The 27648-nt window shown below is 47.1% G+C and overlaps 1 protein-coding gene across 1 annotated transcript in view; it reads left to right on the forward strand.

Annotated features, from left to right (window-relative positions):
- Window positions 1–4331: 4331 nt before the first annotated feature.
- The window catches only part of LOC126536910 (reactive oxygen species modulator 1), a 95333-nt gene continuing 72016 nt past the window's right edge, over window positions 4332–27648 (forward strand). The window contains exon 1 of the mRNA XM_055073596.2: window positions 4332–4430. Coding sequence (XP_054929571.1) covers window positions 4411–4430 — 20 coding nt within the window. The 5' untranslated portion in view covers window positions 4332–4410. The remainder of the gene's footprint in view (window positions 4431–27648) is intronic.

Here is a 27648-nt window from a genome sequence, read left to right on the forward strand (position 1 = left end):
CGTAATGGAAATGTTTCTCTTTCATACAGTTTGAAATGTACACGCGCGCAAATGTACAACTTTAAACAAAGCACAGCCAGCACACGTTTCTCGTTTCTACATGCTTCGTATTGCGAGCAAAAGTGCGAGGAAACAATTAAACGGTTGTTTTCATTTCGCTTCAAGCTCCCTTCACGTGAGTGAACATAAATTGTCTCAGCTGTCTAGGTCGACATCACTGCAACGTCGGAACATAAATTGCAAACACCTCCCTTTTTCTTGTTTGTGTGGTTGCGTTGTGTACATTGTGATGAAGAGAAAAAGTAGCCACACAGCCGGCGTCCCAAAGGATCCTCGCTGTAGTAACGAAAATTAGGCGTGTATTTAAAGAAGAAAAACAAGTGTGGAGCGGAAAGGGGGGACGTGGCGGTGTGGAGTCTGAGTGAGGGAAGAAACTCGAAAAAGAAAAGAGTAAACCGAACTACACACTCATAAAAACACAGCACCTGCAATTATCTGAAGTCTGTGTCTGACGGACAGCCGCCCTATAGGCATATCCACTGAAAGTTCGGTTATGTTCCCAGAAACGGCCGGCGCTGTGACACATTTGGAGATGTTTGAAGAAATTATGGCGGAAAATGAACTAACGCATAGGACATTCAGCTGGGTTCGAGCTATGGAATTGAACGCTAAAACGTACAACACGATAGACATGCGAAGTTAAAAGGGTGAACTGTGGTGTAAAGGGTGCAGTGGTATAGCACAGAAAATATGAACAAACCGCGCCACCAAATAAACACGCCCACACGGGACATTGAGCCTGACAGGACAAAAGTTGAACAGCAAAAAACCCAGCACGCTCTCGACAAGAAGGGGAAACAAAAACTGTAGCGTAAAAGTTCATTGACGTCGGGAAGTGACAATGCGGCGTCCGCTGTTCCAGGTTGCATACACACGCAGGTGCCAAAAATTCTATTTACTGCATCAACTATATTTACATCTGTGCGAAGCTCAAACATATGCAACTAGCTTCTGCAAGAAACTAAATACTTAAGGCGCAATTCTACAGCGCTGACTTCGCGCACGTGCGAAATGTTATTTCCCGGCGACCCCGAGAAGGCCAACGTGATGAAGGCGCGCAGAGGCCATTCGTAAAGTCGTACTGTTGCCATGAAACAACATCGAATAAAAAATTAGAGACAGTGATAAGTTCGCTCCAACTCTCTGCTTTTGCCAGCCGATGGCACACACTTTATACTACTATGAATACCCGGAAGCAGTTTATTCTTTTGGGGCACAGAGTCTGAGAGTTCAAGAATTGTTGAAGAAACGGCTCAGCACACGACGTACAATTACCAGGCGCACGAAACGGCTGAACAATGGGCCTCCGCCAGAAAGAGGTGTCGAGCTATGAGACACAGAATAAAAATCGGTATTTAACACCTGGTCCCGTGCCTTGTGGTTCCACGGCGGACCTTGTGTGGGATACCAGGGTTACCTGAAAGAATTACAAAAGCAAGGACAAGACTGGGCCCGAGCCAAGTGCATAGCGATGTCCGCTGCATTTAAACAATCCACGGTATAGCAGGCCTGGAAATTTGTCGCGTAGCCTAGAGATCTCTCTCGACTTTTTCCGCGGAATGAGAGCTCACACTTATTGTAGATCCTGATCTACACCGCACAGCTTCCACTGTCACAGGGCTTCCCCTTCCAACGTAAATTTTCTCTTTTCGCCGTATAACATAGAGCCATCCCTTGTTGAATATTTCTTCAATCAATTGTAATTGGGCCCGATTCTGGTTCAGCTGTCAAAACGACGGCCTTCTGGTACGCTCGACAATTCTACAGATCGGAGCCGTCGCGTGTGCGCAGCATAAGGCGCGGCTCTGCGCATGCGCAGTTTCCGGAACCGAGTTCCGACACCGGAAACGCGCCTGCGCCGCCGTGTAACTCTCTTATTATCGCTGCGAGTCGCAGGGTGTGTCGCCGCCATGGCCGTTGCCGCCGCGGTTGTAAGGCCACCCTATGTGGGACTGGCAAGACCCCGTCAGACGAGTGGGCAGCCGTGGGCGACGTAGTATACGCACAGCGAAAGATCCCCGTCGTCGTGGTCCGGGGCAGCTCGCGCCCGCGCGCGCCTGCTGCCGAGCGATGATGGGCGCTTCCGCCCTTCCGGTCCTGGGCGTGGCGTCGATGGCGCTTCGCCTGTCCCGAGGCGAGCGCGGAACAACGCAGAACCTTGTCTCACGAGCGCGAGCGCCCGTGTGTGTGCGTGTTTGTACTACATGTACTGCGTGACAGGCGGTGAGCTGCTGCCCTGTCCAGTGGGAAGACGGCGCTGCAGGTCGTGGTATCACCGGAGCACGCTAAGTGCGCGCGGAGAAGGAATGTCTTACTCGAGCGCTGCTGAGGAAGTTGTGGGCGAAAGGCGCGTGGCCGCATGCATCTTTGAAGCGAATGACCCTTTCTGTGCCATTCGGCGAGAAACGTGAAAAGAATTATCGGTCGATATGTGTGATGTACGGCGGGGTCTTGAGATGAGGAAACAAAGAAACAAACAAAAAATCCCGAATTCGCTTTCTCTGAAACTTCGTATTGGGCACTTTGGTCCGTAAGGTTTAATTATTCGTACTTCGCCCTCCACTCGTCCAGCCTGGGTAGGCGTCTTACGAAGCATGAAAAAGAGAAACCAGAAGAAATACGACGTATGACTGCTTTTACGAGAAGTCGCTCTAGCGAAAACAGGCAGTATATACGGCGTGACACCTCAGCACTTTAAGAAAAGAAAAGGAGGTGACTTCTTTTTCTTTTTATATTTTTTATCCCGGCGACCATTTCGCTTATACTAAAGTTCACGTATTTTTACTTTACACGGAGCTTACGCTTTTCTGCGCTAACATGACTAGATATCCGAGCGACCGCTGCGTGCCATGCGCGCAATCAAGGGAAAATGAGCAGATGCGAAGTTTCTGCACTCGCCGTTTCGCATTTCTTTACATGATCCTTTCGTACCGCTAAATATGTACAACGAAAAAAGAAAAAGGTAAGCGCGAGAGCATCGCCCCTCGATGTGTTCACTCGCGTGTTCAGAGAAGGAGTGAACTGCGAACGAGCCAAAGCACGCTTCACTTTGCTAAGCCTAACCACGTACAGCGTGGTTAGGCTCGGCAAGAAACAGAGAGAGAAAGACAGCAGCCACGCAGTTGCGCCGCCTTCGCGTCGAAAGTGCACGCCAACCGCTGGCGCGACGTCATCAAAAGGCACGCCACTCGCCCTCTTGCCGGTCTGGGAGCAGAAGTACAGCAACGGCGATTCTCTGGAGTGCACGCACGCTTTGAGTGGCAGGAAAATGCGCCGTTCGGGGCCAGACTCGGGAAAAGGAAAGAAAGCGTACGGCCGAAAATTCGGCTCTATACGCGCACGCGTACGTTCGCCTCAGGTGAGAGAAATGAAGGAGGAGGGGTAGGCAGCCTGCCTGGAGAGAAAGACAGAGTTAAGGGCGAGACAGAGAGGGAAAGCTGAAAGAACGAGAGAATCTTTTACTGGAGGGAAGGCACAAATGGCCTGTGCTGCTGCCTTCACCTTCATGAAGCATCTCTTCTTCGCTTTCCAAACGCGAGAACGCAGAGACGTGGATCTTGGGGTGAGCTTCGCAGGTTTCTCTGTAGCCTTGGCTCAAATTGACATCGGCTCGGCCATAAAACCTGCCTCGCTATCTGAAGGTGGCGGCGATGGGAGCCGTAGGGGGTTGGAGAGAAGGACACCTCGCACACGAAGGGATTCGGAAAAGGCGGATCGCCGTTATACGGTCCCCGGACGAGCGAGCAGCGACGAGGGCAGGTACTGCCGTTGGCTCGGATGACCTTTTCGAAACAAGCATATATGCTCCCCTTCCTCCCGTCCCCCCAACCCCTTCCTACTCCTATCCACCGATTTCGAGCCGGCTATGAAGGTAATAGAATAAAGAAACGCCGGATTTGGAGACGAGGATAAAGCCAAAGGCCGCGTGCCTTATAAAGAATGCATCTGGTCCGGTCAGAAAAAAGCACTCTCGCTCCATCTTGCCTCGGTGCTCGCGGGGGTGCTAAAGGTAATGCCGCACGCGAGCGACTTCGCTGCAGCTGCGGATGCTCGATTCGCGGCACGTACAACGCAGTACGACGCCGCTGTCGTGTTTCGCGGCGACGCGCCGTTTCGAGTTCTATTTCTCTGTATCTTTTCCTTTTTCTCTCTTTCTCTGTCGCGATGCCCCTCTTCCTTCACGCGGACACATCGCGAAATTGAACTTGTCACTATCTGCGCGCCCAAACAGGCGCCATTTCTTTCGCTTTCTGGCGGCGCTGCTGCTGCTGCTGCTGCTTCCGCGATGTGCAAGGTGAGGACGTCGCAGCCTACGCCGGTGTTGCATCATGCCACTGAGGGAGGGCGAAAATGGTGCAGGAAAGAAAGAGGTGAGAAAGGACGGCACTTTTGTTTCGTTCGTCTGTGCACAGCTATTTTACGAGCTTTTGCAACCAGCAAGGTCCCTGCCGCTGCTGGCACGAACATTTGAAAAAAAGATAATGATAATAAAGAATAAAAAAAATAAAGAGGGAATCGAGCGATGTCAGGTTATAGTTACGCATATACCTCGCGTGGCGACATCGGTGTTGAAACACGTGTACAGTTTCAGTCGCGCCGTCTCCCGCCTTTCTGCTTCTCTGATTTCGCTACGCCTTGTCGACGGACCTCCGCAGCCGGCGGTCAAGGCGTGACTGAAATTAATCGCCGAGCTTGCGTGGTATCCACGCGAGGCGGAAGTCGTGGGAAGCACGTACTACTGCTAGTGCAGGGCACTGTGGGTGACCGTGTATGTGACGCAACAACGCAAGAAAGTAATGAGAAGCGGCGCTTCTGAGCCAGTTGGTTCACATCGAGCTCAGTAGTGGGCCCGCATATCAAGCATTGAGATGGGGAAATACGACAGAAAGACGAAAAGCAGGAAATTCTGTAAGAACAAGAAATTTAGTTTGCTGCTATACACTAGTGGGTAGGGGAACTATAAAAAAAGCAAGAACAAATAGTCATAACAGAAGGCAGGCGCAGCATGTAGACCCACACAAAGGCGTCAACGCAAGCCAGTTAACGTCAGTAAGTCTCAAAATCACTAGCCCTAATCACTTCACCAGAAAACAATGGACATACATGTGCCGGCCAGACAGCAACTCCTATGTGGCTGACTATGGTGGCTGACTATGGCCGCAATGCAGGAAGACAACTAAGCAAGAAGACCACCAAGCAGGAATACTACACCGACGCTTCATTGGAGCAAGCGGCCGATAGGCTTCCAGACTCACTTGCCCCAAAGCATCATATGACCTCATTTTAAAGTAACGTTTGCGACTGCTACAACAACGCCGACAACTACTACTGCTACTGCTATCAGCTATTCCTATTCTTCTTATTGTCCTACTACTACTACTACTACTACTACTACTACTACTACTACTACTACTACTACTACTACTACTACTACAACTAGCGACTTCCTTCTTCCTTCTTCTTCTTCTTCTTCTTCTCCTTCTTCTTCTTCTTCTTCTACTACTACTACTAACTACTAACTATTAACTACTACTACTACTACTACTACTACTACTACTACTACTACTACTACTACTGTATACTGCTACCACCACCACCACCAGCAGCAGCACCTGGGGCGAAGAAGCACAAAAGAGCCTTTGTGGGCTATTGCTGCGACGGCTCGCGAGATGAACTTTCTCAAATAGTCTCTTTCGAAAGCGGCCCGTAATCAAGACGAGCTAGCACAGTTGCGAGGGGCCGACTCTATAAAGAGGAGAGTGCCGAATAATGTGCTCGACAGCCTTGCGCTGGAACTCTGCCACAACGTACGCAACGGGGAAGAACCATTCCTGGCACTTCGTTGTCACGCTTGCGGCTGTTCTCAGTTTTAGCGCACGCCTGTCACAGGCAAACACACCGATGACAGCGCACGCATAATTATGGAAGCTGAACAGATAGCAGGAGAGAAGGACGAAGAGGAGGAAGTAACTTTACTGAGAATTACTGAGAAGTAAAATAAGAAAAAAAATAAAACGCAGTAGCGTGAGAGGATAGCGTGCGCGTCAGCAAACCATAAATCCTTCTTTCTGAAGAATTGTTGTTTTTGAAAAGCGCGAGAGCGTGCACGGGGAGATGGTGACCATGTAACTTTAGCTTTTTACTTCTATGCATTCTTTCTTTTTCTACCTTTTTATTGTTTGGTTTAGCGGGGGCTATAAGTGGAGGAGTGGGGGGAGAGGTGCGGGGAGATTTAAAGTAAAGAGCCCCAGTTGGTAGTCAACGCTTCTCCTCATCGCGTATTTCTCTATCCTGCGTCTTCCATTTGCGCTGTACATGGCACTCCGAGCCAAAGCCGATAAGGAAACGACCCTTATGAGATTTGCCGGCAATGTGACCGGTTAAGCAAGCAAAGTCTTGTTGCAATGACTGAAAAAAAAAAGTGAATCTATTAGGCCCCTAGTGAATCTGCAGATTTTCTTTTTTCTTTTTTTTGTTTGAATCAAGTGTATAGTTTTTTCCGACTTTTCGCATCCTTTCGTTTCCGTCTACGGGATATCAAGATGATTTCACTTTATACCGCACGTGTGCTACCACTTAGGCCGCCAGTCATAAAGTAGGGAAGCGCTCATTCAGCTTTACAGCCTCCATTGTTATCCTTTCAGACAGCGTGCAGCGATGCTTGAGCTCAGCAGTTAAAACGGCAGCCGTATAGAAGAATGGCGTGCTCCGGAGATAATAGCCCCGTGCCTGGAAATAATCCCGTGCCTTGTACTACAAAGGAGGTCGTATAACGAGTGGCGTTTCGTGACAGCGCACAAGAGGTCCATTAAAATGCAAATGGAGATCTATTACGGAATGCACCTGAGACAGAAGGGCTATGTTTAGGCACTGTAGATTTATTCGGCTTAGTCGGTTATACGAGTGGTACAATGCGTCGGTGCCGGATTATGCGGCAAGGTTTATAAGGTGAGCGGGCAGAACAAAAGCGGTACTGTCAGTTCTCGAAAACCGTAAAATCTCGAATATAATACGCCGACTTGTTCAGCATTCTGGCACATCACTCATGCTGCTTGTATAGTATTCAAGTTGAGTATCAATCACGCGTTTAAACGTCTCTTTGTCTTTATGACCCAAAGTCAACTGTATTGAAGCACAGGTTTAAATTTATCTTCTATTTCTTCCTTTCTTTCTTTCTTTCTTTCTTTCTTTATAATTTTGTAGCGCTTAAGTTGCACCTCGTAATCTATTCGGGAACACATTATTTAATCGAGTTATTGCGGTATGCTATAATCTTGTATGACTAAAATAGCTGAGATATTATAAAGGTATACAGCTTTATATGATATGCGAGACCTGACTATACGTAGATTGGACTACTGAACATTTTAACGCTTATTTAGCGAGGGGTAGACAAAAAATAGATAAGACGAGACGCTATGAATAAATATGTGCGCGATTCGCATTCTATGCGCACTATGTGGACTATAGATATTCTGTTTTCGACGCGCCATGGTGGCTTAGTGGCTATGGCTATCCTCTGCTAGGCATAAGGGTGTGGCTTCGATTTCCGGGAGCGAAGGTCGCCTTTCAAATGAAATAACGCTCCTGTTAAAATTCAGAAACGCGGAACTAGTTCATACTATTATGGCGATTCCCTTCAATTTTCCGCTCTAAGCAAGTGCCGTAAAGTTTGTAAATAGAAACACGAAACTATACTATTATGGCGATTCCCTTCAACGTTACACAGTAAACATGTTCCGTAAAGTTTGTAACTAGAAACACGCAACTATACTATTATGACTATTCTTTTCAACGTTACACAGTAAACATGTTCCGCAAAGTTTGTGACTAGAAACACGCAACTATACTATTATGGCTATTCCCTTCAACGTTACACAGTAAACATGTTCCGTAAAGTTTGTAACTAGAAACACGGAACTATACTATTATGGCAATTCCCTTCAACATTACACAAGTACCGTAATGTTTGTAACTAGAAACATGAAATTATATATATATATATATACAATTACGGCGATGCCCCTCAATTTTACACAAGTGCAGTAAAGTATGTAACTAGAAACACAGAACTGTACTATTACGGCGATTGCCTTCAACATTACATGAGTGCCGTAAAGTTTGTTACTAGAAAGGGGGACCATACTATTATGGTGAATCCCTTCAACTTTACACAGTGAACATGTGCAGTAAAGTTTGTAACTGGAAACACGAAACTATACTATTATGGCGATTCCCTTCAATTTTATGCACTAAACAAGTGCCGTAATGTTTGAAACTAGAAACACGGAACTATACTATTATGGCGATTCCCTTCAACATTACACGAGTGCCGTAAAGTTTTTTACTAGAAACAGGGAACTATACTATTATGGTGAATCCCTTCAACTTTACACAGTGAACATGTGCAGTAAAGTTTGTAACTGAAAACACGAAACTATACTATTATGGCGATTCCCTTCAATTTTATGCACTAAACAAGTGCCGTAATGTTTGAAACTAGAAACACGGAACTATACTATTATGGCAAATCCCTTCAACTTTACACAGTGAACATGTGCAGTAAAGTTTGTAACTGGAAACACGAAACTATACTATTATAGCGATTCCCTTCAATTTTATACACTAAACAAGTGCCGTAATGTTTGAAACTAGAAACACGGAGCTATACTATTATGGCGATTCCCTTCAACATTACACGAATGCCGTAAAGTTTTTTACTAGAAACAGGGAACTATACTATTATGGTGAATCCCTTCAACTTTACACAGTGAACACGTGCAGTAAAGTTTGTAACTGGAAACACGAAACTATAGTATTATGGCGATTCCCTTCAATTTTATGCACTAAACAAGTGCCGTAATGTTTGACACTAGAAACACGGAACTATACTATTATGGCGTTCCCTTCAACATTACACTAGTGCAGTAAAGTTTTTTACTAGAAACAGGGAACTATACTATTATGGTGAATCCCTTCAAGAGAGAGAGAGATAATTTAATTGAAAGAAGGCAGAGAGGTCGGCCTGAGCTAAGGTGCTCTAGCCTGCTACTCTGCACAGGGGGAGGGGGAACGGGGACATAAAGATGTGATGAGGGATGATGATGACATAGCAAGAGGGATGCGCAAAGATGAAAGCAAGTTCAACACTCTGATGATAAACATTCACAAACTTTACACAGTGAACATGTGCAGTAAAGTTTGTAACTGGAAACACGAAACTATACTATTATGGCGATTCCCTTCAATTTTATGCACTAAACAAGTGCCGTAATGTTTGAAACTAGAAACACGGAACTATACTATTATGGCGATTCCCTTCAACATTACACAACAAGTGTAGTAAAGTTTGTAACTAGAAACACGAAACTATACTGTTATGGTGATTGCCTTAAACTTTACGCAATAAACATATGGCCCGTAACGTTTGTAAATATAGGAACATGGAAATATACTTTATGGCGATTCCTTTCAACATTACACAAGTGCCGTAAGGTTTGTAACTAGAAACACAGAAATATAGTATTATGGCGATTCCCTTCAGCTTTACACAGTAAACATATCTGCCGTAAAGTTTGTAACTACAAACACGAAACTATACTATTATGGCGATTCCCTTCAGCTTTCCACTATAAATGGTAAACCGCATACGCGTCTGATTTGCTACGCACGCGCAAGAAGGGTACTCCGAGAAAAAATAAAATATAGAAAAAAAGGAAGAGAGAGAAAGCAAGAAAGAAAGAAGGAAATAAATAAATAAAGAACACTGAAGCTGAGTGGATTCGGATGTTCGCATCAAGAGTACAGGTGGTCACTCATGTCTGTAGGAACCATTCCAATCCACGTGCTGAAGTGCATTCTCGGCTTAGCGCATATGAAAACGGAGCAAGTACTTTTGTTTGCAAGAATAGTCATGAGTCGAGGTGATCTAACCTAATGTGGACTAGAAGGTTCGTCGTATAGCGGGAAGATATGCAGAGGTAAAGAACTTACGCTTTCATTATATTCAGCTGTGCGGATATACATAATCGCTTTTTCCCTCAAACCTGTCATTTGTGATTTACTGGGACAGCACTTAAAAGTCTTGAAACTGGCTTTCCTGCGCCGTACGTTCGACCGTCATTTCCGTTGCAACCCATCGTAGATGTGTTGACGCTCGCGAGGCTGCCTCCTCGCCCACAGCTTCACCCCCACCACACGATCAACACTTCTGCCAGTCGTCGTTACTGGAATTCGAGCTCACACTTTGCCGGCAATTAGTGGTTTAGAGCCGGGGGCGCTAACCATTAAGCTATCGCACAACATTTGCACTTGTCCATTTGTTTACACTTCGCAGGATCCCCAAACATTGCAAGGAATTCCGGCATTCAGCATCGTGCGAAGTGTACTGCATTTAAACAAGCCTGCACGAACATTAAACGGCGAAATCTTCAACTCGAGAAGACTCACGTGGCTATTGATGTATTTTGAAATCTCAGTGAGTAGCACTGAGCGTCCATTACAAATAAAAATAATTAAAATAGCTCTGGGGCTCATAAACGCAGATTGGACCGGCTGATGCTTTTGTGGAGGGAGCCGGATTAATTTTGACTTTTTTTTCTAACGTCCACCTAAATCCAATCAAAAGAGCTTTTTCTATATTTTTTTCGGCCCCATCGAAATGCGGCCGCTGCGACCGGGAATCGCACCCACGACTACGCGCTCGGAAACAGAACGTGATAGCCACTGAGTCACCGCAGTGGGTATCAGAAATGCTATGATAATTGTCTTGGACAAATTCTAAATGCAGTTCGCACATTTATGCGACAGATCGGCATTCGTGTCCGTCCCCTCTACAATGCCTCTTATGGTTATTGTTACGCAAACTATCTATGTCTAAGACTCAAGCACATTTATGTTGTCTCTGCACTGGACCCCCTGCCGCGTCCTAACAAGCTCGCTGCTGACGAAGAACTCGCGTGAGCGCGTACCTTCGTCTCACTTACGTGACACCGGTGGCAGAGCCAGCCCATGTCATTGGTGGACGGTGTACAGGGACATTAAGGTAGGAGAGGAAAGAACGGAAGCGCCGGAAGTCTTCCCACTGCCCGACGATTCGCAGATGTTTCAGTCCTGCATGTCTCGGAAAGGAAACAACGTAATATAGCGCAACATCATTTTTTTTTATGGAGTATTCTCCGTTCACCACGTGAAATAAATGGACCGCAAGCAAACTTGCACTGTCTCAAGGAAACACGTCACGCGTAGCAATTGGCAACCTTCATTTACTCCGGACAGGCCGCCATTGGAATATGAACCTGGCAACGTTTAACGCTAGAACGTTATCTAGTGAGGCGAGTCTATCAGTGCTATTGGAGGAATTAGAGGGCAGTAAATGGGATATAATAGGGCTCAGTGAAGTTAGGAGGCCAAAAGAAGCATATACAGTGCTAAAAAGCGGGCACGTCCTGTGCTACCGGGGCTTAGCGGAGAGACGAGAACTAGGAGTCGGATTCCTGATTAATAAGAACATAGCTTGTAACATACATGAATTCTATAGCATTAACGAGAGGGTGGCAGGTCTTGTGATACTTATTAGGAGGTACAAAATGAAGGTTGTACAGGTCTACGCCCCTACATCCAGTCATGATGACCAGGAAATCGAAAGCTTCTATGAAGACGTGGAATCGGCGATGGGTAAAGTCAAAACAAAATACAGTATACTGATGGGCGACTTCAATGCCAAGGTAGGCAAGAAGCTGGCTGGAGACAATTCAGTGGGGGAATATGGCATAGGCACTAGGAAACGCAGGGGAGAGTTATTAGTAGAGTTTGCGGAACAGAATAATATGCGGATAATGAATACCTTCTTCCGCAAGCGAGATAGCCGAAACTGGACGTGGAGGAGCCCGAACGGCGAGACTAGAAATGAAATAGACTTCATACTCTGCGCTAACCCTGGCATCATACAAGATGTGGACATGCTTAGCAAGGTGCGCTGCAGTGACCATAGGATGGTAAGAACTCGAATTAGCCTAGACCTGAGGAGGGAACGGAAGCAACTGGTACATAAGAAGTCGATCAATGAGTTAGCGGTAAGAGGAAAAATAGAAGAATTCCAGATCAAGCTACACAACAGGTATTCGGCTTTTACTCAGGAAGAGGACCTTAGTGTTGAAGCAATGAACGACAATCTTGTGGGCATCATTAAGGAGTGTGCAATAGAAGTCGGTGGTAACTCCGTTAGACAGGATACCAGTAAGCTATCGCAGGAGACGAAAGATCTGACCAAGAAACGCCAATGTATGAAAGCCGCTAACCCTACAGCTAGAATAGAACTGGCAGAACTTTCGAAGTTAATCAACAAGCGTAAGACATCTGACATAAGGAAGTATAATATCGATAGAATTGCACATGCTCTCAGGAACGGAGGAAGCCTAAAAGCAGTGAAGAAGAAACTACGAATTGGTAAGAATCAGATGTATGCGTTAAGAGACAAAGCCGGCAATATCATTACTAATATGGATGAGATAGTTCAAGTGACTGAGGAGTTCTATAGAGATTTATACAGTACCAGTGGCACCCACAACGATAATGGAAGAGAGAATAGTCTAGAGGAATTCGAAATCCCACAGGTAACACCGGAAGAAGTAAAGAAAGCATTGGGAGCTATGCAAAGGGGGAAGGCAGCTGGAGAGGATCAGGTAACAGCAGATTTGTTGAAGGATGGTGGGCAGATTGTTCTAGAGAAACTGGCCACCCTGTATACGCAATGCCTCATGACTTCGAGCGCACCGGAATCTTGGAAAAACGCTAACAAAGTCCTAATCCATAAGAAAGGGGACGCCAAAGACTTGAAAAATTATAGACCGATCAGTTTACTGTCCGCTGCCTACAAAGTATTTACTAAGGTAATTGCAAATAGAATCAGGAACACCTTAGACTTCCGTCAACCAAAGGTCCAGGCAGGATTCCGTAAAGGCTACTCAACAATAGACCCTATTCACACTATCAATCAGGTGATAGAAAAATGTGCGGAATATAACCAACCTTTATGTATAGCTTTCATTGATTACGAGAAAGCGTTTGATTCAGTCGAAACCTCAGCAGTCATGGAGGCATTGCGGAATCAGGGTGTAGACGAGCCGTATGTAAAAATACTGAAAGATATCTATAGCGCCTCCACAGCCACCGTAGTCCTCCATAAGGAAAGCAACAAAATCCCAATAAAGAAAGGCGTCAGGCAGGGAGATACGATCTCTCCGATGCTATTCACAGCCTGTTTACAGGAGGTATTCAGAGACCTGGATTGGGAAGAATTGGGGATAAGAGTTAATGGAGAATACCTTAGTAACTTGCGATTCGCTTATGATATTGCCTTGCTTAGTAACTCAGGGGACCAACTGCAATGCATGCTCACTGACCTGGAGAGGCAAAGCCGAAGGGTGGGTCTAAAAATTAATCTGCAGAAAACTAAAGTAATATTTAATAGTCTCGGAAGGGAACAGCAGTTTACACTAGGTAGTGAGGCACTGGAAGTGGTAAGGGAATACATCTACTTAGGACAGGTAGTGACTGCTGATCCGGATCATGACAGTGAAATAATCAGAAGAATAAGAATGGGCTGAGGTGCGTTTGGCAGGCATTCTCAGATCATGAACAGCAGGTTGCCATTATCCCTCAAGAGAAAAGTTTATTACAGCTGTGTCTTACGAGTACTCACGTACGGGGCAGAAACCTGGAGGCTCACGAAAAGGGTTCTACTTAAATTGAGGACGACGCAACGAGCTATGGAAAGAAGAATGATAGGTGTAACGTTAAGGGATAAGAAAAGAGCAGATTGGGTGAGGGAACAAACGCGAGTTAATGATATCTTAGTTGAAATCAAGAAAAAGAAATGGGCATGGGCAGGACACGTAATCAGGAGGGAAGATAACCGATGGTCATTAAGAGTTACGGAATGGATTCCAAGGGAAGGAAAGCGCAGCAGAGGGCGGCAGAAAGTTAGGTGGGCGGATGAGATTAAGAAGTTTGCAGGGACAACATGGCCACAATTAGTACATGACCGGGGTAGTTGGAGAAGTATGGGAGAGGCCTTTGCCCTGCAGTGGGCATAACCAGGCTGATGATGATGATGATTTACTTAACCTCGCGCTGCAGCTTCGATCAGCCCCTGGAATTCATTGCTCATTATCAGTCAATATATTTGAGCATAGCTTCGATCAGTCCCTGGAATTCGTTGATCATTATCAGTCAATATATTTGAGCATTTACCTCGACGCTCGTTGATTGACAATACGGTGAAGTAAGTAAAAATTAACAGACTACAGCGATTCCGCATGCTCTGAACTCATTTAACTGCGACAGCAGTAGACTCTCACGAGGTACACCTCCATCTTCGTCTTCCGTGCAATGCAGACGATGTCGTCCGCGTCCGCTAGAGTACAGGAAACTTCTTAAACAAGGCGTCTATCACATGTTTCCGGCTCCGCAGTTTCTTCCGGCGCATGCAGTTAGCAAAAACGTGGCCTTCGAGAGTGGCTTCTGTTACGCAGACAGAGCCGTCACCGGCAGTGGCGTAGCTAGGGAGTGTGCCACCTCTTCCACCCCCTTCCAATTTCCATATTAGCCTCTTGAAGAAAAGAAATGAGCGCTACAAAGACGCGGACTAAGAGAAGAACAAGTACGACGGACAGGCGCTAGTCCGCGTCTTTGTAGCGCTTGTTTCTTTTCTTCAAGTATGTTAAACCAACTCGCCCACATCAACCTTCTGCTGTCATATTAGCCCCCCTTCCCATACCTCCCGGTCCCCGGGGAAGTGAGTGCCCGCACTCCCCCCTCCCGCTCCCAAACCTCGGAAAGAAAGACACCGCCTATTGCCCGTTGTGGCTTCCGAAATACTTGCATACACCAAAGTCACCCCACTCTACGAGTCTATGTGGAATGCAAAACCCTGCAAAATGAACAAAGAGCTAAAGCTGCGCCCTAGCGCAGTGGTTACCATGTCCAGCTCCCAACTGCACATTGTCTTGGGACATGAGTTCCAATCTCATAATGCAAGTAGCGAGTAAAGTCGCGTTTCCATTCCCCTTACGGAATTATTCCAGATTGCTGGAAGGGGCCTTTGCCCAGCAGTGAACATGATGATGATGATGATGGTGATGCAGATGATGACGATAATGGCAAAAATAAAGATGGGGATGAGTAGGTGGCCAGACGACGACGACGTGACCGCGTCGGCGTAACGGCAAGGACAGACGACCGACCGCAGCAAAGTTCCTTTCGAGCTCTTAACTGCTTTTGCTGTAATATTTCGGTTATCTATTACAAACTGCTACTTCATCTATATAACTGTTATCTTCATTCGTATATCCATCCCCTTTATCGCACGTGCGTGCTCATTCTCATCGAGTTCTATCCAAACTGGCCGTATCTTCGCCAAGTATCTTTGCCTCGCACATCACAGCTGTTTCGCCCAAAAAAGACATCTGAAATGTTATGCGCAGAAAGGCAGGTATTTACAATTCATTTATGAGTGCTCTAGCTGAGTGCCACTTGGCTTCTATAGGATCTCACAGAAACCATCGTACAGAAGGAGATAGTTGATGGCACTTATGTGTATTCCGATGATAAGTGATCCACGTGAGAACCTCTGGCAGAGCTATGCGGTTTATTCTATATGCATGTGGCCTAGCAAGGTTCTTATTCAATCCTTTTCCATTGTAGAGGATAGCCTACCGGATGCTTGTCCCGTTAACCTCCGTAACTTCCGTTATATGTTTCTGCCTGTCTCTTCCTCTGTAATGTGAGGTGTGATTAGATGGAACAAGAAAGGTCAAACCAGTGTGGTTTGTCTCGTAACAAGTAAAACAAGATTAACGTGCCCTGTCTATTTAAAGATCTCCTAGGACCCTTCGACACACGTGTAGAACCAGCTCGCGGATTACTTCGTGCCATTAACACGACCAGCCTACAATGAAGGAAGCCTGGCACTGCTCAAAGATAACAGCGCACTTTTGAGAAGTCATATACTAGCGAAGTTTTTCAGCTGCCATAAAAGAATGCCTAAGTGCTTTTAACAGAGTATAAACTGAGATACTGCTTCGGCCAAATAAGCTAAGAAGAACGACAGGAAGTCGTACCTTATCTCTACAGTCCTCATATACGTTCGTATTGTTAGGTCGTTATCTTAAGGTCCTAAAACAGACGTTCTCTTTTGTTTCGCTCAGCGCCGTCTAGACGGGAAGATGCTTACAACCTAGCCACCACTCTGCATTACTCGGCATTCGAATGAATGAATGCTTTTATTCGTCTCAGTCTGTTAGGTCGTGAACTCCAGACAAAAAGCTACAAAAAGTAGCTCGGGGACATCCGGGCGGTAAAACAGCACTTACGAATAAATCGCAAGTGCTGGTTCTGTCAGCACGCGATGGCGAAATAATGTTTCAACTATGAAAGATATGAGAAGCAATATGAAACGATGAGGGACGAAAGACCTACGCCAAAATCGTATACCAGAAAGAAATTTAAACAAATAGGATATAAGAACATCTTCAATAAGTTATATATCAAGGGCGGTTGGTTTGTTAGTTAAATTAGGCTTAGTGGATCAAAAATGACGAATGCTATGCTGCGCCAACCGCAACTTGTGGGAAGGGGCACACAAAATATAAACATCACGAGAGGCATCATACTTATTTAACGTTGTAGGCAATTTATACCAGTGCCTCAGGCCACCGTGTACAGTTTGTCCTTGCATACGGAACTAATCGTTCATTTGTTTGTCTCGTAGGAACACATTGATTTGTGCGTGTCAATAAAAAGAGACGCAAGGTAGAGAAAATCTGAGCAAATTCAATAATCTGCATTCAAAAAGAATTCATGGAGAGAGAGAGAGAGAAATTTATTTACAGAAAGGCAGAGAGGACGGCCTGAGCTATAACTTGCTCTGGCCTGCTACTCTACACTGTGGAAGAGGGACGAGGAGGGAAAGGGCTGATGAATGATGATGGTATAAGGAAGAGATGCGTATATACAAATTCACAGAGTTGTGGCCTCTCTAAAGCCGTGCGTCCAGCCCTGTGGCTTGGAGAAAAGCTATAGCGGCTCTTGTTATCAGGGCTGCGCTGTTTGCATTAGGCCAAGGACCTAAAAGGAACTCGTCCGATAGCGGTCTCTCATGGATCTTTTCAATGGAATAGACAAGTTGCTGTCGTTCTTGCGCGTAGGCGGGACACACACAAAATATATGTTCAAGTGTTTCTGGCACCTCACAGCATTCACAGTTTGGGCTATTATCAGTGGCACCTATATCATATGTCTATAACGGTTGGTGAATGCGACACCAAGGCGAATCCGGTGCACCATGCTCGTGTGGCTTCTTTTGAGCTTATGAGGCATACGAAATTTCATTTCTTGGTCCCATTTGTGTAATCGCTTGTGTCGCCGATCTGGTTGGGTCCAGTGCTCTAACGTAGAGTTGCGGTTTACGCGACGAAGTAGGGCGTTTGTGTCTGTACGTGAGAACGGAATGCGTACTTCACAAGCATCATCTAAAGCAGTTTTCGCTTCAGCGTTTGCCTGTTCGTTCCCGATCAGGCCACAGTGTGAGGGTATCAATACGCAGGACATTGTTTTAGAGAAATATGTTAGGAATTCATCGGTATTCGCCACCAACTTTGTACGGTATACATATACTAGAACCTTACTTGCGGCTTTGATTACCTCCCAGACTGTGCCGTCGTTAAACAAAATGTCGCATGTCGCTAAACGTCTTATACACGAAAGTCCATTCATTTTTCACTAGAATGGCTACCGCAGGAGAGAGTTGCAAGCGCCGGTGTTGTGAACTCTTCCGCCGCGTTTATCTTTGCGGTGAAGAACTAAGTCGTCTCACTCTCACCCTTGCCACACTGCCGGTTTATACCTTCCTTATTCATTCTTAAATGCAGTAAGGTTTTTCCCTCCTCCGACGGGTTCTTCCTTCTTTGTGTTTTAGTTCGCTCTCAGCTCTTCCTGAGCCGATGCACTGCTCTCTGCTTCGGTATCCCGGGACTTACGATGCTGGACGTCAATAATTCGAACTGAAGTTATTTACAGGCAGTAAGTAACAGTTACAATGGGTATATAGCAAACAAGGAAAGCGAGTTCACATTAACCAATGCGGCTGATCAAGGCCTCGGAGCAGTCCGTTGCTCCGATCGGGCACATGACGAGATCGGTCCATCGTCTCTCAGGCCTCAGCTCACACTGCCCGCTCAGCCGCGCACATTCTCACCCACAGCCGCGGGACCATGTGCCCGGGCTGCGTAACTCGCACCGGCGGGGGTGGCCGCTCGGAACACCCGAGCCGCCCGCGCCACCTCGGCTCGACCCAATACTCCCCAATTACTCCCTTCTCCAGATGCCGCTACAGCGGCTCGCTGCGCGATTTATGGCGCTCGCCAGAACCAGTGCGCGAGAACCCCCTGCCGCTCCCTTTTTCGCCGAACAGCGTCCGGCCACCGCCTTTCCAAAGCAGGCGTTCTCTGGAAGTGGCCCGGGTGCGAGCCAACAGCACAACATCGCAATGCAACACATACACAAAAACAGAGTCGACCCCAGAGAAGTTGAGCAAGCACGCACTTAAGCAAAGAAAAAGAATGCACACATGAGCTTCACCAAGCCGAACATTCACAATGACCTTACAAATGCGTAAGCATTTCTTTGCCTACCTGACGAGGAAACCCGTCCGTCCGTCCGTCCGTCACCTAAGGTGAGGTCGCTTTCAAGATTTGGCCCGCAGCAGCGAGTGAATTGACCTTCGTGCTGCCTCTCACTTCAGCGCGAACTAAGTGGCGAGAACACAGCGCGCACGAAGCTATCAGTACTCGGCGCACTCTGCCCCCATCGCAGATCACTTTCTAGATAGGGCCCGCGCGGCCGCACCAAGCGCAGCCGCCGCTGGAGTACGCGGTTTATCACGATTGATAGTAGTGCGCATGGAGAGGATGCAGCGTCATCGACCACGTGTACTTACGAGGTCTACCAAACATGACACTGTTCAATTGCGTTACGTACTGCAGCACGCATCGGCCAGTGCTATCTTGCACGAAGCAGCGCCATCATCCAAACGTACCATCATATAACATGAGTGAACACGGCTACTACAAGCCTCTTCCATATTCTCCATTCTTCGGCAGCAAAACAGGAGCAACCTGCTTATTATCCTAGCCTTTCCTTCACTGAGTATTTCTGAGGCTCCCACAGACACATACACAATATCTGGCTAAACCATTGTCATCTGCGTTTTCTCTTTTTCTGTATTTCAGTCTGCGGCAACAAAACGGGGCATAAATACATTGACAGCAACCATGTTTCAAGAAGGCCGTTCATTCCGCGAGGAGAATGATTTTGTCCTGGCGAATCCGAAAGCGAATGCTATGCTTGACAGAAGAAGGCAAACGACATTCCACCAGAAAAAGAAAAAAAAAAGCAAATGCCAAGATGAAAGAGCAGAGCCTTTACACATCCTCGTTGGCAGATATCCAAAAATACTGGAAGAAAAAAAAAACGGGAAATGCTACTGCGCACTGTGAGAAAGTGGTGTTTTCTTTTCCGCTAACGAGACTTGAATGTTCAACTTATCTTGTTCGCACCTTCGCCAGCAGAAAACGGCGCACTTCCAGTACGGGGCAATAAAGTCAATACCGAACGAAAGCGCAATACCGGAGAAAGACCGAGAGAGTCAGGCTGAACAACAGGGGCTTTGCGTAGGACCCAGTGGACTGTAAATATAGTGCAGCGCAGAGCGCAGGCAGACGGCCAATCGACTTGGGGGGCCCGCCGGTGCTCCATTTTCTTGCCTTATTGAATGGAAGGCCTCTGTCCGCGGGCCTCTTATCTAAGGAAGCCGAAAAAAAGATCGAACTTCTTTCTGCCCGAACCACTTCTCACACATGCGCGCTCGCTTCCGTTTTGCCAGCCTAGCTCTTCGAACGCACGCGACGTGCCTCTCTCCATGTACTCTCCCCCACAGCATGTTGCCCTTGCCTTCTGTACAGTCTACCAACGCCGCGCTCTTTTCTACGTCTCTTTCTCTTTACGACTAGAGCGTCTTGCCGCATTTCACAGACTGCACGGAAGCATTTCACGCTTGGTTCAACAAAGACAGTTCTCTTCTTTTCTTCTCTTTCTTTCTCTTCTTTTCTTTCGCCGGCCTCTGAACAGGAGCCTGGACCCGCAGTAAAGATAGTCGTGCGGGTCACGAAAAAGGAAGGTCGAAAGAGGGACGAACCTCTCCGGGTTCGGCGCACTGGGCAAGGAGCTTGCACGCACTATCTCAGTGCAAGCAAAGTTACGGTGTGCTCGCGCAAAGGAAATTTCGCTATCTCGAAAGACACCCGGCCGAACGCCAAGGAGAGGTGCTATGACTCGCAGTGAGCAAAAAAGAAAAAAAAAGTAAAAGAGAAGAAAAGAAAAGAAAAGGAGGAAAGAGTCCATCAGTGAACGCCTTCAAGTTGCGACACGAGAGCACTGACGACAGGAATGCGTCGAGCGTTATTAAACGGGCACCGCGGTAACAAATTACTCTCCGTTAGGGGATGGCTGGAGCAGCGCAGGAGAAAGGGGAACGGGTGCAGGAGGCGCGGAGCGACGATTGCAGCCTGCCAACGAGGCAAGTAGAAATGAGGCACTCGGAACGCCACCTCAGTGGACACCGTTTTTTGGAGCAGATCATTTTCGGATGTAGGTCATTCTGTCGCGGAGCGTGAATTGGCTCCGGCAGCAGAACTGGGCGCAGACGGCGGTGGTGTAACTAAATCGGAAACTTAGGTGTATATGCACTTGGGTCGCCATAGTCGTTATGTAGGACGGAAGTTGGACGTGCAGAGATGTGGGTTTCGAGAAACGGAGCCGCCTCCCCCGCGACCCTCGTTCGATAGAATCGAAAGGCCAGAAAGACTCTGCGGGACATGAACGTATTCGTCATCGTGGGAGTAAAAGTGGCGTGGTCGGGCATCAATGATAAGCCGATACGGCGTTAGATTACCCGCGTCTATAACTGAGTGGGGTATCGTCAGCAAACACACTCTTCTACCATAGAGACGCAGCACTACTCATTGACAGAACTGGTTGCGCGCAAAAATACTTGGATGCAGAATTCGCTGGAGTGTATTTGCGAGTATGTTGACATTTGTGCCGACGTCAGCGATAGAGTGATGATCCAGATTCTGATTGATTGATTGATTGATTGATTGATTGATTGATTGATTGATTGATTGATTGATTGATTGATTGATTGATTGATTGATTGATTGATTGATTGATTGATTGATTGATTGATTGATTGATACCGGCGCCATAAGGTTGCAACGTAAGGTACGCCGCTGTGAAGGCCTCCGGATTGTCTTTAACCATCAAGATGCTTTGAAACAGACCCTGAAATCTCTAGGTGTTTTGTTTGTTTACATATCCAACATGATCGGCTTACGTCCGCCGCGGCCAAGGAATGAACTCGCTACTGCAGTGTCGTAATCGGAAGTAATGTCAAAGCTGCCGAGCCACTGCGGGGCGTGTGAGTACAGCGTGCGAACGTTCAGTGCAGAAAGACTGGATGAGGCTCTTGGAGCGTCATTTAAACCTGCTTGTACAACTGTTGCATGACTGAACCGGAGAGGTGGCACAACCAGCATCTGTCTCCAACCAAAGCTGAGGGTGAAACTCAAGCGCGAAACGATTCCAAGGAGCAGGTTTCTTCTCTTGAGGTGCGTGAAATATAGACATTTGGGATCAGTAACGAGTGGCCGGTCCGTCAAGGACTGCGGCAACGGCAATCTTGATGCGATCATCCCCTATCGTTTCGATGGTCTTGACATTTCGTCTGCGGCACCTTTAAAATGCATCTACACTCAGAAGAAGGCCACGCTGTATAAAACAGCGCGCGAGCTTCGACCGCCTATAGTGTCCGGCACGCACTGAAATGTTAGTATAGCACTCGCAGAAATGGGGCTGCTGCAACTGAGAATTGAATCCGCGTTGGCGAAAAATGCGAAATCTAGCAACCCTACCACCAAGCCATCGAAGGGAAATGGCTTGGCCGTTTCCGCTAAGTTTAAAGCAACACTGAACGGAGAACCGCAGAATGGAGTTTCGCAATGCGAGTTTTGGTCCTATATAGTTGAAGGTGAAAAGATGGAGTGAAGATGGAGATTTTAATGACTACGTTCAAGTCCGTGGATATTTATTCATTCGTTTTATCGTTCCCTGCTTGAGAGAAATAGAAAAGGTTTAATAAAAATTTGCAGACCTCAGGGAATCTTATTCTCTCAACTCAGTTGCTCTGGGCCATAGTTACGTTTATGAGTACCTAATTGTTCGACATGCTTAAAGACTTCCACGTGGTATCTGTAAGAGCCCCTCTCCCTCATTTCCCCCTTTCATTTTTCGATCTCTTGAAACTACGGAAAAGATTAGTAAGAGAACTCCAGCAGCTACTTGAAATACTCCTAGAAACTCTTAAAAGTTACACGGCTATGTCAGTAACTCATTCAAATACCCTTTCTAAAAGATTCTTCTTCCATTTACGGAGCAAGGTTTCAAAGCCTTGCTCCGTAAAAAATCCACCGGCGGTTACCATACTCCCTAATGCGAAATTCGAGCGCAGCTCTATAAGTGTTTTAATTTCGCGAGACATTGCGGCAAATAATTTGAGAGACGTGTAGCAGAGTCGGCGATCATCGAAAATCTAATCTGCGAGTCAAGAGCCTCGGCTTTTATACATGACTCGTCGAAAGCTCCAATGTAATCGCTGGCGCTCCGTGGTTTCCAAGAAGTACTACACACTATGCGTCGGGAATATAATCAGATTCCAAGACAATCGCAAACCATGACAATAGAAACAAGCGCGAACGACACCACGCCAAGCAAACAAGCGCGAGCGATAGTACGAAACGAGCGGTCCGGCTGAGACCCGTTACTAGCACACACCGAGCGGTTGCGTGGGTCCGCATGACAGCAGTTTCCCGCGCGCACGTCACTGAAGGGGCCGCTCTCATTAGAGATTTTTAGTTTAGGGGACGCAAGCTGCTTGCGTACGCAAGAACTAGGGGCGACGGTACTGCGCATGCACAGATACTGACGTGGGGGTCTGCGCATGCATAGTACCGTGGCCCCTAGCTCTTGAGTACGCAAGCCGCTTGCGTCCCCTAAACTAAAGCTCTCTATTGACCTCCGCCGTTCGCGGTTCGCGTCCTATAGTATCCCGCTCCGCGTTCGCTCTTTCATCTTTCGCTGTGCTCGCTCGCTCGGTTACGCCACCGACACCGACGCTCGCCGCAGGTACGGGCGCCTAGAGCTGCGCTCTAAAAAAAATACAAATAAGAAACAAATGTCTCGACGTTAAAACTCTTGCTTTTATATGCTTTTTTTTTTCGAAGGCCGCTTTAGCAGTGCAGGTATTATCTGTTCGCTTGCTCAATGCGGCTATGGTGTAGTGGTAAGAACGTTCGGGTTGAAACCGAATGTTCGAGGACTTGATCATAGGTATACCACGCTCTAATATCCTCTTTGCGTTACGGAGTGTCGGACACGATGAACGAATACGATCGACCCATTTCTTAGCTTACACAACAGCTCCGTCGTTGCAGTCAGAAAATATCTTGTCTTACGGGACGCATCCTTTCTTTGTTTGCTGCCTTCCTTGTAATCTCACTCTGCTTCAGGGACTTCGAGAGGGAGTGGTCATGGCACCTTCAATAACCTGGCCCGAATAAACCATTCAAATACGCACTAAGAAATAATCGAACAAACACAAATACGAAAGTGTGTGAAAAAAGGTTAGCGGCCCCTGGTAACAACACCGGAAAGAGGAAAGGGCCGAAGTGTAGCAAAGCTTTCGGAACCGGTTTGAGAAGATGCCTTCAGCCACGTTTCCAAAAGCAGCCGCTGCTTCCGTACATCACCCTGGCATAAATTCCGACGTCATAGCTCCTGCAAGAATCAAGCAAATCGTCCGACCCTTCTACGGCGGCCCGCTCCTGATCGCAAAAGGCAGGGCACTCGCTCAAATTTTCTGAACGTAAGAGGCAGGTTTTCCAATAGTAGTTATTGTTCTTTTATTTTGTAAGCGAACGTTTCCACGACTACCCTGCCAGTTTTGGCATAGCTGCTGCATGTGGTCATCAAGCAGTAACTAGTGACACCTGTTCGACTACCGGCGCTATAGGCCAACACTGTGACACCGTCTGTGAGACTGTTAGGGGCTGAAAACATCCACTACTTGCACCTAGACCGATAGGTTCAGAGAGATCATAGGGGCAGACGCCTCTCCACCTCTGGACACCTTCCGTATATCACTCTCCCTTTAAAAAAATTCAAGTGAAGTGGATCGTCAGAGGTGCTATTATTCCTTTCCCCGAAGGGACCAGACGACCAGCTGAATATCTCTCTCTCTCTCTCTCTCTCTCTCTCTCTCTCTCTCTCTCTCTCTCTCTCTCTGGTGTTAAAGTGGTGTGCAACGTCTGGCTAATATCTGTGGACAGGAATATCAGGATTTGGGATTGAAATTTAGCGTTAAAAATCAGCTTTTAGGTAATCAATGAAAACAGCGAACAGACAGTGTCGATACAGGGCCAGGAAAAACCTAGGGTAAAAGAATGCAAATACTTTGGTGTATGGGCAAACGAAGGCAATACATATATGGAAAAACCTGAAAAGAAAACATAATAATAGCTAATGGGAACAGAAATCCTGTCATAACGAAACATAGCGCTATGGGGATACAATAGGTACGAGGTGCCCCGGTGTATGTGGAAATCTGTAATTGTTCCAAGAGTTACATTTGGAAATGCGGTTGTTTGCTTGAAGTCAGGGGCTCAATCAGGACTCGATAACGACGAAAGGTCAGTGGGACGCCTCGCATTGGACGCTCACAGGAAGACTACAAATGATGCGGTGCAGGTTGATATGGGCAGGACAAGTTTAGAAGTGAGGGAAGCTCAGAGTAAAATTTGTATTGAAGAACGACCATGGAATATGAGAGAAAGTAAATCGGTTTCGAGACTGTTGAGGTACTTGTACAGAAAAAGCACTGAGTCACAGTGGAGGAAAAAAAACTAGGAAACTTACCATCAAGTATGCGACCGGTATAGTAAGCAGCATGGCAACAAAGAACATCAAACGCAAAGTCAGAGACGTTCAGAGAATCTCATGGCTGGCGGCAATGGTAAATAAACCTGCATGAGTACCTACCTAAGAGCACGAACCAACATCAGGAGAGAAACAAGTTACGATAACTAAAAGGGAAGCTCCTCACTTTCCTCACTTTCATAAGGGTCGCTTGGTCCTCTGGAGATCTTCTACCCCTCCGCACGCGAGCCGAGCCGGCACCGTTGATACGGTCACAGCACGGCGGCACCGAAGTCGACGACGAAAATGCGCCTCTCGTGTTCGCATAATTGCTTTCGAAATAAAAGTTTAGACACCATATTCTGATGTTCTGTCGCATTGCGTATACGCCAACGCAATGATTAGAGGGAATAAAACTCATTCCATTTAATGTCGCTCAGTCGTACGATCTATGAGAAGAAAACGGCGGCAATATAACCGGCACGTAGAGAATATCATGGTGAGCGTCTACGGGGCAATGACCGCGCAATCTCTTCGGTCAGTGCGCGCGCTCTGTTGCTTGTACGTCCGCGGCGATATGAGAGCACTGACATCGACCGTGTCCCTGCGACAGACCATTTTTGGGGAGACGAAAGACTTCCTTCGGTGAATGAACGGTCGCGGTTTCGTCACGCAACATCATAACGGCGGCGAGAGCAGCCCCGTTTGCGTAAGTTTCGATCGCCTTGGCAAGGGAGACCACGCCGACGCGTTTCGGTTAAGTCGAGCGTAACGAGTTGAGCAAGCGCCTCTTCACTAGCTTAAAGCACGCAGTTGCTTGCAACAAGCCCACACTGTGTGTTTTTCTCTTTGGCGCTGCCTCCGAGCTTCCAAAGGCCAAATATAAAAAACATGGAGTTAAGCAAGGAAAGCCGTGCGAACAAAGTAAAAAGAAAAGGCAGGGGTTTCGTTCGCTTCTTCTCTCTTTGTACCAAAAGCTGACTTTCGATGCTAAAGAACCTTGCTGCTCATTCAATAAAAAATAAATGCTAAAGGCAACACGCGGTTACCGTCACCGTCGCACAGCAGCGTTGCTGTCTCCAAAGAGAGCTTTACTTAAGATATTAGGGAAGCACTGTCTTTGAATGTTTGAAGCACGTAGGTTGAGAGCAGGGCGGTCTCCTTGTTCCTGCCTGCTTCCGACCTTATGTCAGACAGACAGACGACCTTATGTCAGACAGACAGACAGACAGACAGACAGACAGACAGACAGACAGACAGACAGACAGACAGACAGACAGACAGACAGACAGACAGACAGACAGACAGACAGACAGACAGACAGACAGACAGACAGACAGACAGACAGACAGACAGACAGACAGACAGACAGACAGACAGACAGACAGACAGACAGACAGACAGACAGACAGACAGACAGACAGACAGACAGACAGACAGACAGACAGACAGACAGACAGACAGACAGACAGACAGACAGACAGACAGACAGACAGACAGACAGACAGACAGACAGACAGACAGACAGACAGACAGACAGACAGACAGACAGACAGACAGACAGACAGACAGACAGACAGACAGACAGACAGACAGACAGACAGACAGACGGACGGACGGACGGACGGACGGACGGACGGACGGACGGACGGACGGACGGACGGACGGACGGACGGACGGACGGACGGACGGACGGACGGACGGACGGACGGACGGACGGACGGACGGACGGACGGACGGACGGACGGACGGACGGACGGACGGACGGACGGACGGACGGACGGACGGACGGACGGACGGACGGACGGACGGACGGACGGACGGACGGACGGACGGACGGACGGACGGACGGACGGACGGACGGACGGACGGACGGACGGACGGACGGACGGACGGACGGACGGACGGACGGACGGACGGACGGACGGACGGACGGACGGACGGACGGACGGACGGACGGACGGACGGACGGACGGACAGACGGACAGACGGACAGACCAAATGTGCAAGACCACATGTTTCTTCTTCTTTAGTTTTAGAAAATAGACAGGTACGCTTCGTTAGATCCCAAAGTCCATATTCGTTTTTTTCAGGCAAGAATATGAAATAGAAAGCCAATGAGAAAATATCAACAAGCACTATACACAATAGCACGTTAGAAATACAGAAAGAATGGACGTGCACCAGCATGGAAAGCACATTGCAGTACACGACGCAGTGTGCCATCACGCAGGAGTGAAGTAGTCCACAGAAGTCCTTTCACGTAACTTGTACATGAACCTCATCGTGGAGAGGATTACCCGGCCGCAACACCAACACGTTAAGAAATTAAACACAACATAAAGATTTCAAAACACGTGCACGTCACTTATATATATATATATATATATATATATATATATATATATATATATATATATATATATATATATATATATATATATATATATATATATATATATATATATATGTGGGGACATTTTTTTCGCTAGATCCGACAAA

The sequence above is a fragment of the Dermacentor andersoni genome, chromosome 4, assembly GCF_023375885.2.
Source record: "Dermacentor andersoni chromosome 4, qqDerAnde1_hic_scaffold, whole genome shotgun sequence".
NCBI lineage: Eukaryota > Metazoa > Arthropoda > Arachnida > Ixodida > Ixodidae > Dermacentor > Dermacentor andersoni.